We start from the raw sequence: 20,130 nt of genomic DNA on the forward strand, positions 1-20,130 counted from the left end.
CCACTGGCGCCCTGTGCTCTTCACAGATGAAAGCAGGTTCACACTGAGCACGTTACAGACGTGACAGAGTCTAGAGACGCCGTGGAGAACGTTCTGCTGCCTGCAACATCCTCCAGCATGACCGGTTTGGCGGTGGGTCAGTCATGGTGTGGGGTGGCATTTCTTTGGGGGGCCGCACAGCCCTCCATGTGCTCGCCAGAGGTAGCCTGACTGCCATTAGGTACCGAGATGAGATCCTCAGACCCCTTGTGAGACCATATGCTGGTGCGGTTGGCCCTGGGTTCCTCCTAATGCAAGACAATGCTAGCCCTCATGTGGCTGGAGTGTGTCAGCAGTTCCTGCAAGAGGAAGGCATTGATGCTATGGACTGGCCCACCCGTTCCCCAGACCTGAATCCAATTGAGCACATCTGGGACATCGTGTCTCGCTCCATCCACCAACGCCACGTTGCACCACAGACTGTCCAGGAGTTGGCGGATGCTTTAGTCCAGGTCTGGGAGGAGATCCCTCAGGAGACCATCCGCCACCTCATCAGGAGCATGCCCAGGCGTTGTAGGGAGGTCATACAGGCACGTGGAGGCCACACATACTACTGAGCCTCATTTTGACTTGTTTTAAGGACATTACGTGTAAGTTGGATCAGCCTGTAGTGTGGTTTTCCACTTTAATTTTGAGGGTGACTCCAAATCCAGACCTCCATGGGTTGATAAATTTGATTTCCATTGATAATTTTTGTGTAATTTTGTTGTCAGCACATTCAACTATGTAAAGAAAAAAGTATTTAAGATTATTTCATTCATTCAGATCTAGGATGTGTTGTTTAAGTGTTCCCTTTATTTTTTTGAGCAGTGTAGGTTATTGTAGACCACACATAGAGTGAAGAGGGCTACCAAAAGAACAGGAGAAGCAGTGGTCAGTGCCTCTTTTATTTTTGATGACTATTAGTCAAAACTACGGTTCAAAATTCCGGTACCTGTCCTAAAATTCCCACATTTTCCAGAAATCCCAGTTGGAGGATTGCCGGTTGGAGAATTACCTCTCTCTCCCTGCTTATTCACTCCTGATTCTAAGATTCCTCTAACTGAAGAAAAAAAAGGAATTTTGGGGAAGATTTCTATAACTAGGACATCGGCTATGGCATGATTTCTTTGCATGTCCAGTTTTTCTTCCTGAATACAAACGCTGGTATAGGTGGTTTCTATTCCTAACCATTTCTTACTTATTTTCCTTGTTTTCCCTCTCTCCCCAGACATGACGAGCTGGCGGGACGGTGGGGGCCGTGCGCTGGCGCCCACCGGGGAGGGGGTCGCAGAGGGTGGCCCGGGCGGGGCGCTGGTCATGGAGGGGGCGGCCGTTGGTGGCCAGGCAGGCCCCCCTCTCCAGCAGCAGCAGAACCCACAGTCCCATGGGCCGCCTAGGAACCCCCCCGCCGGCAGCCCCGTGCTGCCCCAGCCCCCCGTGGGCCCTGGCTTCCCACAGTACAGAGGGATCATGCCTCCATTTGTAAGTATAATAATAATATGCCATTTAGCAGACGCTTTTATCCAAAGCGACTTACAGTCATGTGCGCATAATTTTTTTTTGTGTATGGGTGGTCCCGGGGATCGAACCCACTACCATGGCGTTACAAGCGCCTTGCTCTACCAGCTGAGCTACAGAGGACCACTAGGTTCGAAGTCTACTCCTGGTGTAATCTCTGCATGTGTGCTCACAAAAGCTGTATCTGTAGCTTTCAGAAAGTATTCACACCCCTTTACTTTTTCCACATTTTGTTATTACGTCTTGAATTTAAAATGGATTAAATTGAGATTTTGTGTTACTGGCCTACACACAATACCCCATAATGTCAACATGGAATAATGTTTTCAGGAGTAAACTTTTGCTTTACAAGTCACATAATAAGAACGCATGGGATTCACTCTGTGTGCTATAATAGTGTTTTAACATGATTTTGTAATGACTAGCTCATCTCTGTACTAATTATCTGTAAGTTCCCTCTGTCGAGCAGAGAATTTCAAACACAGATTCAACCACAAAGACCAGGAGGTTTTCCAATGTCTCGCAAAGAAGGGCACCTATTGGTAGATGAAAATAAAAAAGCAGACATTGAATATCCCTTTGAGCATGGTGAAGTTATTAATTACACTTTGGATGGTGTATCAATACACCTAGCCACTACAAAGATACAGGTGTCCTTCCTAACTCAGTTGCCGGAGAGGAAGGAAACCGCTCAGGGATTTCACCATGAGGCCAATGTTGACTTTAAAACAGTTACATAGTTTAATAGCTGTGATAGGAAACTGAGGATGGCTCAACAACATTGTCGTTACTCCACAATAATGATCTAAATGACAGAGTGAAAAGGAAGCCTGTACATAATGAATATATTTCTAAATATGCATCCTAAAGTAAAAATGCAAAACATGTGGCAAAGAAATTAACTTTATGTCTTGGATACAACACATCACTAAATACCACTCTTCATATTTTCAAGCATGGTGGTGGCTGCATCATGTTATAGGTATGCTTGACATCGGCAAAGGAGTTTTTTGTAGGATAAAATGAAACTGAATAGAGCTATACAAAGGCAAAATCCTAGAAGAAAACCTGATTGTCTGCTTTCCAACAGACACTGGGAGAAAAAGTAACCTTTCATCAGGACAATAACCTAAAACACAAGGCCAGATATACACTGGAGTTGCTTACCAAGACGACATTAAATGTTCCTGAGTGGCCTAGTTACCGTTTTGACTTAAATGGACATGAAATATATGGCAGGACTTGAAAATGGCTGTCTAGCAATGACCAACTTGACCGAGCATGAAGGATTTTGTAATGAATAATGTGCAAATATTGCACAATCCAGGTGTGCAAAGCACTTACTCACAGCTGTAATCGCTCCTAAAGGTGATTCTAACATGTTATGACTCAGTGGTATGAATACTTTATTTCATTTTCAATACATTTGCCAACATTTCTACAAACATGTTTTCACTGTCATTATGGGGTATTGTGTGTAGATGGATGAGAGGGAAAATTAAGGCTAGAAGACAACAAAATATGGAATAATTCAAGGGTATAAATACTTTTCAAGGCACTGTATTATATCAATAGCTAAGTTTTCATCCATTTGTAAAAGATTTTCAAGCGAGAACGCCTATTCTTAATATTCACACAAAATATATGCACAATTTACCGGCAGCGGTGTTTCCATCAAACTGGCTTGTTGCGAATATAAAGCTGTGTGTGATGACGTAGTGCACATTGAAAGCACTTTGTCGTATAACGTTTAATGTACCGAGTAAAAAAAGTTATGTTTTTCCATCCTTTTTATTTTTTTATTTTTTTACTCTGTTGGTTTTGGCATAAAGTCTTGACAATCCTGTCATTTTAAATAGGTGGTTCTGTGGATATCTCGTTAGCGAAGTTTCCTATAGTATATTAAGGTGTCAGAAACAGTGTTAGAACATCACACTGTTACTTGTACACAGATGGGCTCTCAGCCTGTTATCCACCAGTGTAGCAGCAGTCTACTGTCAATCTCTGCTTTTTTTGCACCACTGCTTTTGTGTATCTCTCTTAAGCAGGATCGCTAAATCTGTCTGTCTCTCAGATGTACCCTCCCTACCTGCCCTTCCCGCCTCCCTACGGCCCCCAGGGGCCCTACGGGTACCCTCCGCCTGGTGAGGCCCCTCCCAGGTTTCGCCAGCAGGGTCAGGACAGTCGCGGGCGTCCCCAGGGAGTTCCACGTGGCGGGGGAGGAGAGATGGTGAAGCGACCTTCCATTCTGAAGCAGGATGACCTGAAGGAGCTAGACGAACTGGACCACCAGGACGGAGACGAGGGCTGGGCAGGTGAGAAAAGAGAGAGGAGACGTCAGGACTCATGAACACCTATAATTATTGATTATACTGCTCAGAGAGCAGTGGCAAGTTTAAAAATCATCACATGAAGAATAGAGACCTGCACAGTGTGGGTACACTGTTAAATTGATATGAGAACGTTCCTTAAACAAGATGGGAAAATTATGACAGGATAGCCTGAAATAATGCACTTTATGAAAGCGTTATGTTAATGATATGTTTGTAAATTACACATGGTGACACAGATTTTTATTGCTCCACCATAATCTCACAAAGCATTAAATATTTTTCTGTTTGGCAAAAGAAAAGCATGACGCCAACTTCACACCCCCCCCACAAGGAAGCCAGCCCCAAGGGTTATTATTCCACTCTCATTCAATAAAATGATCTGATGGTGAGGTTGAAATACTCTGTATTCATATCCCGAAAGGAAGTAATGATCTCACTACAAACATTTTAATAGAAAGTTGGCAAGATGGAAAGGACAATACCTGTCTATTTGTGAAAAAATGACCCTGATTAACTCTTTGGTCATATCCCAGTTTACCTGTTTATACTGAACAAAAATATAAACACAACATGCAACAATTTCAAAGATCGTACTGACTTACAGTTCATATAAGAAAATCTGTCAATTGCAATAAATTAATTAGGCCCTAATCTATGGATTTCACATGACTGGGATTACAGATCTGTTTGTCACAGATACCTTTAAAAAAAAAAAAAAAAAAGTAGGGATGTGGATCAGAAAACCTGTCCAGTATCTGGTGTGACCACCATTTGCCTCATGCAGTGTGACACATCTCCTTTGCATAGAGTTGATCAGGCTGTTGATTGTGGCCTGTGGAATGTTGTCCCACTCTTCTTTAATGGCTGTGCGAAGTTGCTGGATATTAGCGGGAACTGGAACATGCTGTCATACACGTCGATCCAGAGCATCCCAAACATGCTCAATGGGTGACATGTTTGGTGAGTATGAAGGCCATGGAAGAACTGGAATTGTGTACAGATCCTTGAGCCATGGGGCCATGCATTGTCATGCTGAAACATGAGGTGATGGTGGCGGATTATTGGCACGACAATGGGCCTCAGGATCTCGCCACGGTATCTCTGTGCATTCAAATTGCCATCGATTAAATTGCAATTGTGTTCGTTGTCCGTAGTTTATGCCTGCCCATACCATAATCCCACCGGCACCATGGGGCACTCTGTTCACAATGTTGACATCAGCAAACCGCTCACACAACGCCATACACGTGGTCTGCGGTTATGAGGCCATTTCAATGTACTGCCAAATTCTCTAAAACAACGTTGGAGGTGGCTTATGGTAGAGAAATTAACATTAAATTATCTGGCAACAACTCTTGTGGACATTCCTGCAGTCAGTATGCCAATTGCATGCTCCCTCAAAACTTGAGACATCTGTGTGATTGTGTTGAGTGACAAATGCTCATTTTAGAGTGGCCTTTTATTGTCCCCAGCACAAGGTGCACCTGTTTAATGATCATGCTATTTAATCAGCTTTTTGATATGGCACACCTGTCAGGTGGATAGATTATCTTGGCAAGGCGAAATGATCACTAACAGGGATGTAAATACATTTGGGCACAACATTTGAGAGAAATAAGCTTTTTGTGTGTATGGAAAATGTCTGGGATCTTTTATTTCAGCCCATGAAACATGGGACCAACACTTTACATGTTGCGTTTATATTTTTGTTCAGTGTACTTATGGCCCTGCCCATTTTAAATTATATGAGCAAAAAAGATTCCACTTTATTTGGAACGGCAAGCCAGATAAAATTAAACGTACCTATTTATATAATGAATAAGAATTCAGAGGGCAGAAATTATTAAATATTAAAGCATTGGTGGACTTCTCACTAAAGCAGTGATCATCAACTAGATTCAGCCACGGGACGATTTTTTCTTGAGCGGATGGTCGGGGGGTGACCAGAACATAATTAGCCCAAACAGATATGTTTGACTAAAACATAATTATTTAAAACCTTACATTTGTATACGAACACACAGAAAACGTAGGGGGCCAAATAAAACCACCCGCGGCCACCAGTTGGGGAACCCTGCACTAAAGGCTTCAGTCATACAAAATCTATACTTAAATCCGAACCTTTTTCCCTTTATTCAGAATACAACCTCTCACTTTCGGTTATTTGAAAATCTCCAAAATATAGCTATTTTTAAAACAAGCATAGAAAGCTGGTTGCAATTTCAGTTTAATCCACCAGAAAAGACAGAACAAAAATTACAACAAATATTATGGTTAAACTCAAATATACTAATTGATAATATGGAAAATATGTTTAAAAATGGTATTTGTAAGTGATATCATAAATAACTCCACCAGTCCTATGTCACACATGCAGTTAACAAAAATATATGGAAATACAGTGGGGGGGAACAAGTATTTGATACACTGCCGATTTTGCAGGTTTTCCTACTTACAAAGCATGTAGAGGTCTGTAATTTTTATCATAGGTACACTTCAACTGTGAGAGACGGAATCTAAAACAAAAATCCAGAAAATCACATTCTATGATTTTTAAGTAATGCATTTGCATTTTATTGCATGACATAAGTATTTGATACATCAGAAAAGCAGAACTTAATATTTGGTACAGAAACCTTTGTTTGCAATTACAGAGATCATACGTTTCCTGTAGGTCTTGACCAGGTTTGCACACACTGCAGCAGGGATTTTGGCCCACTCCTCCATACAGACCTTCTCCGGATCCTTCAGGTTTCGGGGCTGTCGCTGGGCAATACGGACTTTCAGCTCCATCCAAAGATTTTCTATTGGGTTCAGGTCTGGAGACTGGCTAGGCCACTCCAGGACCTTGAGATGCTTCTTACGGAGCCACTCCTTAGTTGCCCTGGCAGTGTGTTTCGGGTTGTTGTCATGCTGGAAGACCCAGCCACGACTCATCTTCAATGCTCTTACTGAGGGAAGGAGGTTGTTGGCCAAGATCTCGCGATACATGGCCCCATCCATCCTCCCCTCAATACAGTGCAGTCGTCCTGTCCCCTTTGCAGAAAAGCATCCCCAAAGAATGATGTTTCCACCTCCATGCTTCACGGTTGGGATGGTGTTCTTGGGGTTGTACTCATCCTTCTTCTTCCTCCAAACACGGCGAGTGGAGTTTAGACCAAAAAGCTATATTTTTGTCTCATCAAACCACATGACCTTCTCCCATTCCTCCTCTGGATCATCCAGATGGTCATTGGCAAACTTCAGACGGGTCTGGACATGCTCTGGCTTGAGCAGGGGGACCTTGCTTGCGCTGCAGGATTTTAATCCATGACGGCGTAGTGTGTTACTAATGGTTTTCTTTGAGACTGTGGTCCCAGCTCTGTTCAGGTCATTGACCAGGTCCTGCTGTGTAGTTCTGGGCTGATACTCACCTTCCTCGTGATCATTGATGCCCCACGAGGTGAGATCTTGCATGGAGCCCCAGACCGAGGGTGATTGACCGTCATCTTGAACTTCTTCCATTTTCTAATAATTGCGCCAACAGTTGTTGCCTTCTCACCAAGCTGCTTGCCTATTGTCCTGTAGCCCATCCCAGCCTTGTCCAGGTCTTCAATTTTATCCCTGATGTCCTTACACAGCTCTCTGGTCTTGGTTATTGTGGAGAGGTTGGAGTCTGTATGATTGTGTGGACAGGTGTCTTTTATACAGGTAACGAGTTCAAACAGGTGCAGTTAATACAGGTAATGAGTGGAGAACAGGAGGGCTTCTTAAAGAAAAACTAACAGGTCTGTGAGAGCCGGAATTCTTACTGGTTGGTAGGTGATCAAATACTTATGTCATGCAATAAAATGCAAATTAATTACTTAAAAATCATACAATGTGATTTTCTGGATTTTTGTTTTAGATTCCTTCTCTCACAGTTGAAGTGTACCTATGATCTAATTTACACACCTCTACATGCTTTGTAAGTAGGAAAACCTGCAAAATCGGCAGTGTATCAAATACTTGTTCTCCCCACTGTATCTGCTCTATCCAAAATTACAACCAACTGATTGCAGCATTACCACAAAAATGGAGGAGTCAAGTGGAAGGGGGAGAAGGTAAGGAACTTGTCTGTCAGCACTACCAAAATTGGTTAAAGAAAAAAAATTGGGCTAAAGTATACCGTACAGTTTAATTTAAGGACCAACAGCTGTGCCATACAGGTTGCAAAGGGATTTTCGATGTACCGATTCCATGGCACATGGTTTATGAACTGATACATTAAAACGACACCGGATTCAAAACTTAGTTTTTCAATGTAAATTATTATACAAAATTAAACCAATAGAGTGTTATATGGGGGATACTACCATCCCAGCTCTGCAGATTTTGCTGCGAAGAGATGGAATCATTAGATCACTTGTTTTGGTACTGCCCTTATGTAGCTTGTTTTTGGTCACAGGTTCAGGAATTGCAACATGTACCTTGAGCTAACTCTGCAAATAGCACTGCTGGGGGATTTGAAAAGTAATAGTCAATCGATCAATAATATAATTATACTCTTAGCAAAAAAAAGTATTTAATTTACAATCTGTATAAGCTATGAGAATAGAAAGGTTCAGAACTTTTGTGAAACAACACAGTTGAAAAATATATGTCCCCTGTAGCTCAGTTGGTAGAGCATGGTGCTTGCAACGCCAGGGTTGTGAGCATGGTGCTTGCAACGCCAGGGTTGTGGGTTCGTTCCCACGGGGAGCCAGTATGAAAATGTATGCACTCACTAACTGTAAGTCGCTCTGGATAAGAGCGTCTGCTAAATGACTAAAATGTAAAATGTCATTAGAAATCAAAACTAGATGGTTTTCTGAGATAGATGGGAGGGTTTGAGGGTAGCTGAAGGGTGAGACAAAAAAAATGACTAATGTAAAATATACTGTCATAAAATGTATATAGTAGTAGCAGGAGTATTGTTGTCCATTAGTTTACTCCAATTAGGGGAGGGGTGGTCGTGTTAGGGGAAAATAATAAATATATAATAATAAATACATACAAATATGTATATATGGGGGATTGGAAATGATGCAGACAATTACATTGATAAAAGCCACAATCTAGCTGCAATATTAAAGCTGATTTACCCCCTAAAAATGGTTGAGGATGTCAGCGGTACAAATGCGTTCCATTGTGCTTCTACTCTGAACCGTTGGGTCTGTCAAACAGGGGCACATGAGGAGATCGACTACTCAGCCAAGTTGAAGTTCAGCGACGATGAAGGAGAAGAAGAGGGGGATGAGGAGAGGAACGAGAGACCCGAGAGGAGTGAAAGAAGCGAGAGCAAGAACGGCCCACGGTATGTCCCACAGTAGCTGCCCAGCATAACAGAACGACATGGTGTGGAAAATCAGTTTGACCGTTTCAAACTTTTTGTACTGTTCTCTGCTAGCAATCCTCCTTTGTCCCATCTAGACCGATACACCCACATAAATGGTTTCTGAATTAATAAAGGACAGAGCCAGAAAATAACAAATTCATGAAATGAGTTGTTGCATGTGGGATTGCTTTTGACGTGACACGCGTAGTCTCATTTCCTTCCCCAGGGAGATACAGAGGTCTCAAGAAGGGCCCCTTCACGTGGCCCAGCGCTCCCGAGCCTCTGACAGCGGAGGGGACAGGGACACCAGCCGCACCCCTCCTTCCAATGCCGACCACGACGGCCCCCCACCCCCCTCCAGCAAGCCAGGATGGGCCGAGGAGGGGTGCAACAGCGGCCCCGCCACGTACCAGGTACGACCCTCGGCAAGGGCTAGTCTAGTAGACGTTCAGAGGCAGCTCAGGGATAATATGCAAGTGAACAGTGACCATTTTATAGTAAATAGCAGGATTGCTTTGAGGACATCGATATTAGCGTAATGGCTAACTAGATGCGTCTGGCTAATTTTAACCTGTGGCTGCCTGTACACTACAGGGGCGTAGGCCTGGACTGGGTGGCCACTGGGAGCAGCCCTCCCCCCCACCAGGGCCTCTCCTCCACCAGGGACAGGGGCCTTACTCCTACTACCGACAGGTATCTGCCTACCTGGGGAGAGAGAGGGCCTCGTATATACACAGAGTATACATAACATTAAGAACACCTGCTCTTTCCATGACATAGACTGACGGGTGAATCCAGGTGAAAGCTATGATCCTTTATTGATGTCACTTGTTAAATCCACTTCAATCGGTGTAGTTGAAGGGGAGGAGACAGGTTAAAGAATGATTTTTAAGCCTTGAGACCATTGTGTATGTGTGTGCCATTCAGAGGGTGAATGGGCAAGACAAAATATTTAAGTGCCTTTGAACAGTGTATGGTAGTAGGTGCCAGGCGCACCGGTTTGTGTCAAGAACTGCAACGCTGCTGGGTTTTTCACGCTCAACAGTTTCCTGTTTTTATCAAGAATGTGGTCCACCACCCAAAGGACATCCAGCCAACTTGACACAAGCTTCGGAGTCAACATGGGCCAGCGTCCCTGCGGAAGGCTTTCGATACCTTGTAAAGTCTATGCCCTGACGAATTGAGTGTTCTGAGGGCAACTCAATATTAGGAAGGTGTTCCTAATGTTTTGTATACTCAGTGTATAGCCGCATAGCATTTTCACACACTTTTTTGCGGTTCAGTTATTATTTATTTGAGTTATTCATACCATCCCAGGAAAGTTTCTTTTTCATATTGCAGCCAAGATTGTGGTCGTATGTGTCCTCATTCCAGTTTCTCCTCACCCAGGACCGCAACTCCCCTAATCAGTCCGGCCCGGTGGTAGCCCCCGGAACTGTCTCTGCCTCCCTGGCCCCCGGGAAGCCCACTCCCTCCCCGCAGCTCCAACAGCAGCAGGCTACTTCCCCCGTCCCCGGAGGCCCCACCCCTCCGCCGCAGACAGCCGGCCTGCTAGCCCCGCCCCCGGGCGAAGACGAGGACGAGACGTGGCGACAGCGCAGGAAGCAGTCCTCCTCGGAGATCTCGGCCGCCGTTGAACGCGCCCGCCGGCGCCGCGAGGAGGAGGAGCGAAGGATGGAGGAAGAGCGGCGCGCGGCCTGTGCTGAGAAGCTGAAAAGGCTGGATGAGAAGGCCCAGCAGCAGGGTGGTGGTGGTGGGAGCAGCGGAGGCTCCAAGCCCCCCAGTCTGGACGGCAACTCCGCCACAGCCGGAAGCCCCAGCCCTTCCCTATCGGCCTCGGCCTCCTCCCCCAACATCAGCCAGCCCCCGTCCCCCTGCGTGGACCATGACGAGCCCCCCCTGGCTGCCCAGGCTGTGACCAGGGACCTAGTGCCAGGTCCCAGTCACACCGACAGACAGAGGGCCAATAGCAACAGCAGCTATGACTCCAATACTGGTGAGTTTTGACTATGGCTGTGGCGGTCATGACATTTTGTCAGCCGGTGATTGTCATGCAAATAACTGCCTGTCTCACGGTAATTGACCATTGATTAACTTAAACATGTTTAGCATCTCCTGGCTTCCATGCATAGCCTACAAGCCAATGATGCGGACCTTTGGAACATCTACATTTTAAAGTCTAATAAATCAATTTAATATAGCCTACACCAGGGGTGTCAAACTCATTTTAGCTCAGGGGCCACATGGAGGAAAATCTATTCCCAAGTGGGCCGGACCGGAAAAATCATGGTATATATAACTTAAAAACAACAACTTCAGATTGTTTTCTTTGTTTTAATACGATCAACATACAACATAAAGCTGGAGCCTGAGGACAGTGTGTCCAAAATAGTACAAGCACAACATCACTATTAATCATAAAACACGTCAAGTTTTTTTTGAAAATTCTAAAGTAAAAGAACACAAACACACAATGCCTCAGTGATTCACAGAAGTATATCACAGATCACAGAACTATATCAGGGTGTCATTTCTCAGGCAGAAATGTAGATAAAAATAATGAAATCCTGTTCCCCAAACAAGTGCAAGAACCACAGAGTCAAGAATAGGTTAAATATACAAATAAAATAAAATCAATTAAAAACAATAGCACATCAACATAAAAACATATAAACATAAAGCTGGAGCCTGAGGGACAGTGTCCAAAAGCACAACATCACTATTAATCATAAAACACCAAGTTATTTGAAAGTTCTGAGGACAAAGAACACACAAACACACAATGCCTCAGTGATTCACAGAAGTATATCACAGATCACAGAACTATATCAGGGTGTCATTTCTCAGGCAGAAATGTAGATAAAAATAATGAAATCCTGTTCCCCAAACAAGTGCAAGAACCACAGAGTCAAGAATAGGTTAAATATACAAATAAAATAAAATCAATTAAAAACATAAACATAAATCTGAAAGCGTTGCTCAAACTCCCGTAACAGTCCCGTTATTTTATCTTTGAACCGCTTCATGTCTGCCACATGTTGGGTCGCGCACACATTTTTCAGACAGGGGAAGTGAGCTGCATCACCACCGGCAAGTTGCGTCTCCCACAATGACAGCTTCAACTTGAAAGAACGTATGCTGTCATAATACTGCGTGACAACTTTGTTGCGCCCTTGCAGCTGTTTGTTCAAGTTATTCAGGTGCTCTGTAACATCCACCATAAATGCAAGGTCCTGCATCCATTCTGCGGAATGAAATTCTAACACTGGTTTGCCCTTTTCTTCCATGAACTGTTCAATTTCTTCTCGTAAATCAAAGAAACGCCTCAGCACAGCACCTCGGCTTAACCATCTTACCTCAGTGTGGTATGGCAGGCCATAGATGTGGTCTTTCTCTCTGAGAAGGCTGTCAAACTGACGGTGATTCAGGCTTCTGGATCGGATGAAATTAACAGTTTGGATGACCACCTTCATGACGTTATCCATCTTTAATGACTTGCAACACAAAGCCTCCTGGTGCAAAATACAGTGAAAAGTCAAAAAATCACGTCCTCCATTTGCAGATTGCACTTTCTCTCTGAACTTTGTCACAACGCCTGCTTTTTTCCCGATCATTGAGGGCGCACCATCTGTAGCCAGGCTGACAGCGCGGGACCAGTCCACTCCTACCCTGTCCAGCGCGCCGACGAGTGCGGTAAAAATATCAGCTGCTGTCGTTGTATCTGTCATCGGCACCAACTCCACGAACTCCTCGGTGACGGTCAATGTGTCATCAACTCCGCGGATGAAAATGGCCAGTTGTGCAACATCTGTAATGTCCGTGCTTTCATCAATTGCAACCGAAAACGCAATAAATGACTTTACTTTTTGCTTCAACTGGCTGTCCAAATCCACTGAAAGATCGGAAATCCTGTCTGCAACTGTGTTTCTTGTCAGGCTGATATTTGCCAAAGCCTGCCGCTTTTCAGGGCACACAATCTCCGCTGCCTTCATCATGCATGTTTTTACAAATTCACCCTCACTAAATGGTTTTGAAGCCACTGCGATTTCATTAGCAATGAGGTAGCTAGCTTTCACTGCAGCGTCACTGATGTCTCGGCTGTGAGTAAACACAGACTGCTGTTTCTTCAGACCCGCCAACAGTTCATTCACCTTCTCTCATCTCCGCTGTCCTTGAAAGTTGTCATTTGTCGGCATGAAGACTCACATAGTGGCGACGAAGGTTATATTCTTTCAGCACTGCAACATGCTCTGAACACACCAAACATACAGCTTTCCCATTCAATTCCGTGAAAAAATAGGATGACCATTTTTCTTGGAACACTCTGCACTCTGCGTCCACTTTTCTCTTTTTTGACAGAGACATATTGGGGCAATGAGGGTGCCAAAGCACATAATGTTAAAAGTAGAAGCCGTAATAAATATCGCGGGCAAAACAAAGTAGCTCATTGGCTGCACGTGCTTGACCTACTTGCTCTGCCCCGGTATAAACAGTTTGCTTGCTTAACACAATTGCTATTACACCATCTAGTGGACGCAATTGGAACAGCAGTTTATTTTATTGAAAAATTGCAGCGCATTTTCAAAATCATCTCGCGTGCCGGATTAAACCCGTTTGCGGGCCTGATCCGGCCCGCGGGCCGGACGTTTGACACCCCTGGCCTACACCATCACAATAAATCCATTATTTATTTTAGGCAGATCTAAAGAAACTGTAGCCTATTTCAGAAGAACAGAATAGCATATTCTGAGTCGTCCTTATGTTAGGCCCTGATCTGGCTATGCCATATGGCTGTGGGCTACACTAGTTCATTTACCAGACAAGATTTTCGTATAATTCCCGTGGCATTATTTTATAGTAAGAAGAATACAATTGAACATAGCTGAATAAAATAGAAAGGATATTTTCTCCAAACGATTTCCGAAGAAGTGCGCACATGCGGCTATTCTGTGTTGAGTGGTTAACAAAGAAAAAGGTCCTCCTATATGCTTAATTTAGAGTTATTTATGCAACTTTAGTTGTGATTCAAACATTAAGCTATATGTTTAGATTTTTAATACATTCTAAGGCTGCACTAATGATGATTTGAAAATAATCTCATGAAAGGCATGAGCTCTGCTCTGTTTCTTGCGCAGGCTGCACACACTTCATCAGTCTCTCATTCACTAAATATACTTAAGTATCAAAATTAAAAGTATAAATAATTTCAAATTCCTGATATTAAGCAAACCAGACGGCATCATTGTCTTGTTTTTTAATTTATTTACCGATAACCAGGGGCACACTCCAACACTCAGACATAATTTACAAACAAAGCATGTGTGTTTAGTAAGTCCGCCAGATCAGAGGCAGTAGGGATGACCAGGGATGTTCTCTTGATAAGTGCGTGAATGGACCATTTTCCTGTCATGCTAAAAGCATTCAAAATGTAACGAGTACTTTTGGGTGTCAGGGAAAATGTGTGGGATAAAAAGTACATTCTTTTGTTTAGGATTGTAGTGAAGTAAAAGTTGTCAAAAATATAAATTAAGATACCCCAAAAAACTACTTAAGTAGTACTTTACAGTATTTTTACTTAAGCACTTTACACCACTGACAGAAATAAATAAAATCATTCAGAATAGGCTACTAATGATTTGGCAATAGAGGATCATTAGTGTCTTTAAAAAAAATAAGTTGTGCATTGTTTTAAATCGCATTGCCTACAGTCAGAAGGAAAGGCAGCGCGGCAAATGCCAAATACATGATTGTTGAGTTGCGACTGTCATCGAAAAGTAGAGGCCCAGCCAGGCATATCGCAATGTTTCAAAATACAATCGCGGGAAAACAAATGATTATTGATGTAAAGAGAAGACAATGAAGACTCTAATTTGTCTTTTAGTTATCAAAATTATCAACTTAATTGAGAGAACAACAGTATAGCCTGTCTTATTGGGACCAGCCTATGGACAATGTCGTTTTTATTGATCTGTTTGTAAGTGTCAGTAGAGTAAGCTACCCTGTAATTTGTCGTGTTAAAAAAAGATTATGCTAATTCATATAAAGTGTAGTAGAATAGCATGAAATGTGTTTATAAAAGGCCACAATTTTTCAGTGCAAAGAAAGAAATCTGATTTAGCCTAGGCCTACTCTACGCTACACGTATTTTTTGCGAACAGTGATTGAGCTTTATTATTAGCCTAAATTGTGACTATCCAATCTACTCATCACATTACGAATAGTAGGCTATCTTAAATCAGTCTACAGATGCATGGAATGCTTTATTATAAAGGTGCATTTTTATGGTAAATTTGCTTCCCCTTGAAACTCGCACTGCCGGCTTCACCGGTTGTAAAGCAGATTAATATGCTTAATTTTAAGAGTTCCGCAATAAATATAGCAGCACAAGAAAGCTGCAATTTCAATTTAATCCTCCAGAAACGACAGAACAAATAATGCAACAAATATTGTGGTTAAACTCAAATATACAAATTGATATAAAAAAACACAAAACAAATTTAACATTTTTTAAAAAGGTATAATCTTAATAAATTATATCATAGGTAGGACTGGTGCAGTTATGTTGCACATGCAGCTAACAAAAACATATGGAAATGTCTGCTCTACCCGAAATTACAACCAAATAATTGCAGCATTACCCCAAAAATGGAAGAGGGAAGGGGGAGAAAGTAAGGAACTTGTCTGTCGGCCCTGCATTAAAGAACATAATTGGTTAAAGAAAATTGTGATAAATAAAAAAGTATACCAGTTTCATTTAAGCACCAAAGGATTGACAGCCGTCCCATATAGATTGCAAAATAGTTTGGAAGAGGTTTTTGACGTACCATAGTGTTTATGAACTGATCTGCAAAACGACGCCGTATTCAAAACATATAATTTTTCAATTTAAATTATTATACAAAATTCTTGCTACCAATAGAATGTTATTTATATGGGGGATACAATCTTCCCAGCTCTGCAGATTTTGCTGCGAAGAGACAGAATCATTAGATAATTTGTTTTGGTACTGTCCATTTGTAGCTTGTTTTTGGACACAGGTCCAGGAATGGCTAAAGGATTGCAATATTTACCTGGAGCTAACCCTGCAGATGGCACTACTGGGTGATCTGAAAAGTCATAGGCAACTGATCAATAATATAATACTTTTAGCAAAAATGTTTATTTTCAATTTACAATCTGTAGAAACAATGAGAATAGAAGGGTTCAGAACTTTTGTAAAACATCACAGTACAGTTGAAATATATATGGCAGGTGTTAAGAGATAGATGGGTGGTGTTGAATGGAGTTGACGGATGGGACTAAACAACTAACAACAACTAATAACAACAAGATAACAAATGTAAAGCATACTGTGTCCATAATAAATATATAGGTTATAGGTTGAGAGCTTTTGTGAAAGAGCACAGTTAGAAAGATATGGCATATAGAAGCAAACCGGATGGACATCATGAAAATGATTGGAGAGGTTGAGGGTAGAGGAAGTTCAGGAGTAAAAACAAACAAAATTGAATTATTGTAAAATTGACTGTGTCCATAAAATGTATATAGTATGTATAAGCTGGAAGTAGAGGCCTAAGCGTTGTTGTTCACTAGTTTACTCTCAATTAGGGAAGGGGTGGTGGGGTTGGAAAGTAATTAAGGGAAATATATTTAAAGAAAGGATATGTATTTATATGTGTGTGTGTGTGTGTGTGTGTGTGTGTGTGTGTGTGTGTGTGTATATATATATATATATATATGTATATATATATATATGTATATATATATATATATATATATATGTATATATATATATACATATATATATACATATATATATGTATGTATGTGTGTATACAGTGCCTTGCAAAAGTGTTCATCCCCCTTGGCATTTGTCCTATTTTGTTGCATTGCAACATGTAATTTAAATGGATTTTTATTTGGATTTCATGTTACTTGTGCTCATTCACATCTGCTTACCTCTTTCAACAATCAGTGGTATATCATTGCTATATTCTCTCCCTTTCCTCCATCCAGACACCCAGATGTGTCCCCAGCCCCCCACTCCCCTGCTGCAGCAGCCCCCTCTGGAGGTTCTGGTGCCTGGGGAGGGGAAGGAGGAGATCCTAGGTAGTGCTCACGTCCGTGGAGGAGGAGTGGTAGACCCAATGAAGGTAGAGGGCATGGCAGGAGGAGCAGGTCGCCAAGCCAGCGCCCCCCCCGGACAGGGCTACTCCAAGTACCAGAAGTCCCTGCCTCCCCGCTTTCAGAGGCAGCAACAGGTCAGTCTAATAACCTATTGAAAAAAATTTCAGAAACTTTGAACATCCCACGGAGCACCATTAAATCCATTATTAAAAAATGGAAAAAATATGGCACCACAACAAACCTGCCAAGAGAGGGCCGCCCACCAAAACTCACGGACCAGGCAAGGAGGGCATTAATCAGAGGGGCAACAAAGAGACCAAAGATAACCCTGAAGGAGCTGCAAAGCTCCACAGCGGAGATTGGAGTATCTGTCCATAGGACCACTTTAAGCCGTACACTCCACAGAGCTGGGCTTTACGGAAGAGTGGCCAGAAAAAAGCAATTTCTTAAAGAAGAAAATAAGCAAACACGTTTGGTGTTCGCCAAAAGGCATGTGGGAGACTCCCCAAACATATGGAAGAAGGTACTTTGGTCAGATGAGACTAAAATTGAGCTTTTTGGCCATCAAGGAAAACGCTATGTCTGGAGCAAACCCAACACCTCTCATCACCCCGAGAACACCATCCAGCAGCATCATGCTGTGGGGATTTTTTTCATCGGCAGGGACTGGGAAACTGGTCAGAATTGAAGGAATGATGGATGGCGCTAAATACAGGGAAAAAGCTGTTTCAGTCTTCCAGAGATTTGAGACTGGGACGGAGGTTCATCTTCCAGCAGGACAATAACCCTAAGCTTACTGCTAAAGCAACAATCGAGTGGTTTAAGGGGAAACATTTAAATGTCTTGGAATGGCCTAGTCAATGCCCAGACCTCAATCCAACTTGAAGTAGCTGGAGCAGTTTTGCCTTGAAGAATGGGCAAAACTCCCAGTGGCTAGATGTGCCAAGTTTATAGAGACTTACCCCAAGAGACTTGCAGCTGTAATTGCTGCAAAAGGTGGCTCTTAAAAGTATTGACTTTGGGGGGGTGAATAGTTATGCACGCTTAAGTTTTCTGTTTTTTTGTCTTATTTCTTGATTGTTTCACAATAAAAAATATTTTGCATCTTCGAAGTGGTAGGCATGTTGTGTAAATCAAATGATACAAACGCCCCTAAAAATCCATTTTAATTCCAGGTTGTAAGGCAACAAAATAGGAAAAATGCCAAGGGGGGTGAATACATTCGCAAGCCACTGTACACGGGGGGATGAAGCCCAGTCTAATGAACGTATTTGGGGTATATATTGTCCCTTTCACATTCCAAATTGAAGCTCCATTCTATAAAGCAAGCAAACCGTTCCATTCACTGTCCCAGAAAATACAAACCAATGTGGGACCAGAGTAGTTGTTCTGTTCTTGACGCAGCATTGCAGATTGGCTTAACCTTCCCAAAGTTTGAGAAACTTACCACTACCTTTTTGTGGCTCCATTTTATGACTGCAGATCCAATACAACAAACACTATAAATAATCTGCGTTCGAATTCAGTCTGAGTAGGAGTGCTGATATAGGACCAGTTTCGCCTTTTCAATGATAATGAATAGCAATATACAGTGCATTCGGAAAGTATTCAGATCCCTTGACTTTTTCCACATTTTGTTACGTTACAGTCTTATTCTAAAATGGATTAAATAGTTTCCCCCCGCCCTCATCAATCTACACACAATACCCATAATGATAAAGCAAAAACTGGTTGTATTTGTTGTGTGCAAATGTATAAAAAAATTATAAACTGAAATATGACATTTACATAAGTATTCAGACCCTTTACTCTGTACTTTGTTGAAGCACCTTTGGCAGCGATTACAGTCTGCCACCACCATGCTTCACCGTAGGGATGGTATTGGCCAGGTGATGAGCGGTGCCTGGTTTCCTCCAGACGTGACACTGGGCATTCAGGCCAAAGAGTTCAATCTTGGTTTCATCAGAGCAGAGAATCTTGTTTCTCATGGTGAGTCCTTTAGGTGCCTTTTGGCAAACTCCAAGCGGGTTGTCGTGCTTTTTACTGAGGAGTGGCTTCCGTCTGGCCACTCTACCATAAAGGCCTGATTGGTGGAGTGCTGCAGAGATGGTTGTCCTTCTGGAAGGTTCTCCCATCTCCACAGAGGAACTCTGGAGCTCTGTCAGAGTGACCATCGGGTTCTTGGTCACCTCCCTGACCAAGGCCCTTCTCCCCCGATTGCTCAGTTTGGCCAGGCGGCCAGCTCTAGGAAGAGTCTTGGTGGTTCCAAACTTCTTCCATTTAAGAATGATGGAGGCCACTGTGTTCTTGGGGACCTTCAATGCTGCAGATTCTTTTTCGGACCCTTCCCCAGATCTGTGCCTCGACACAATCCTGTCTCTGAGCTCTACAGACATTTCCTTCGACCTCATGGCTTGGTTTTTGCTCTGACATGCACTGTGAACTGTGGGACTTTATATAGACAGGTGTGTGCCTTTCCAAATCATGTCCAATCAATTTAATTTACCACAGGTGGACTCCAAGTTGTAGAAACATCTCAAGGATGATCAATGGAAACAGGATGCACCTGAGCTCAGTTTCGAGTCTCATAGCAAAGGGTCTGAATACTTATGTATACAGTGGGGGGAAAAAAGTATTTAGTCAGCCACCAATTGTGCAAGTTCTCCCACTTAAAAAGATGAGAGAGGCCTGTAATTTTCATCATAGGTACACGTCAACTATGACAGACAAATTGAGAGAAAGAAATTCCAGAAAATCACATTGTAGGATTTTTAATGAATTTATTTGCAAATTATG

The 20,130-nt window shown here is 42.6% G+C and overlaps 1 protein-coding gene across 3 annotated transcripts in view; it reads left to right on the forward strand.

Annotated features, from left to right (window-relative positions):
* The window catches only part of LOC311126903 (protein PRRC2A-like), a 41,703-nt gene that overhangs the window by 13,958 nt on the left and 7,615 nt on the right, over window positions 1–20,130 (forward strand). For 2 of the 3 annotated variants that reach the window (XM_084158596.1, XM_084158595.1), the window contains exons 7-13: window positions 1,250–1,503; window positions 3,614–3,854; window positions 9,057–9,186; window positions 9,434–9,620; window positions 9,802–9,900; window positions 10,597–11,203; window positions 17,224–17,468. In XM_084158596.1, coding sequence (XP_084014722.1) covers window positions 1,250–1,503; window positions 3,614–3,854; window positions 9,057–9,186; window positions 9,434–9,620; window positions 9,802–9,900; window positions 10,597–11,203; window positions 17,224–17,468 — 1,763 coding nt within the window. The remainder of the gene's footprint in view (window positions 1–1,249; window positions 1,504–3,613; window positions 3,855–9,056; window positions 9,187–9,433; window positions 9,621–9,801; window positions 9,901–10,596; window positions 11,204–17,223; window positions 17,469–20,130) is intronic. The other variant, XM_084158597.1, reaches the window with a different exon arrangement.

This window comes from Coregonus lavaretus, assembly GCF_964263955.1.
Source record: "Coregonus lavaretus genome assembly, chromosome: 3".
Lineage (NCBI taxonomy): Eukaryota > Metazoa > Chordata > Actinopteri > Salmoniformes > Salmonidae > Coregonus > Coregonus lavaretus.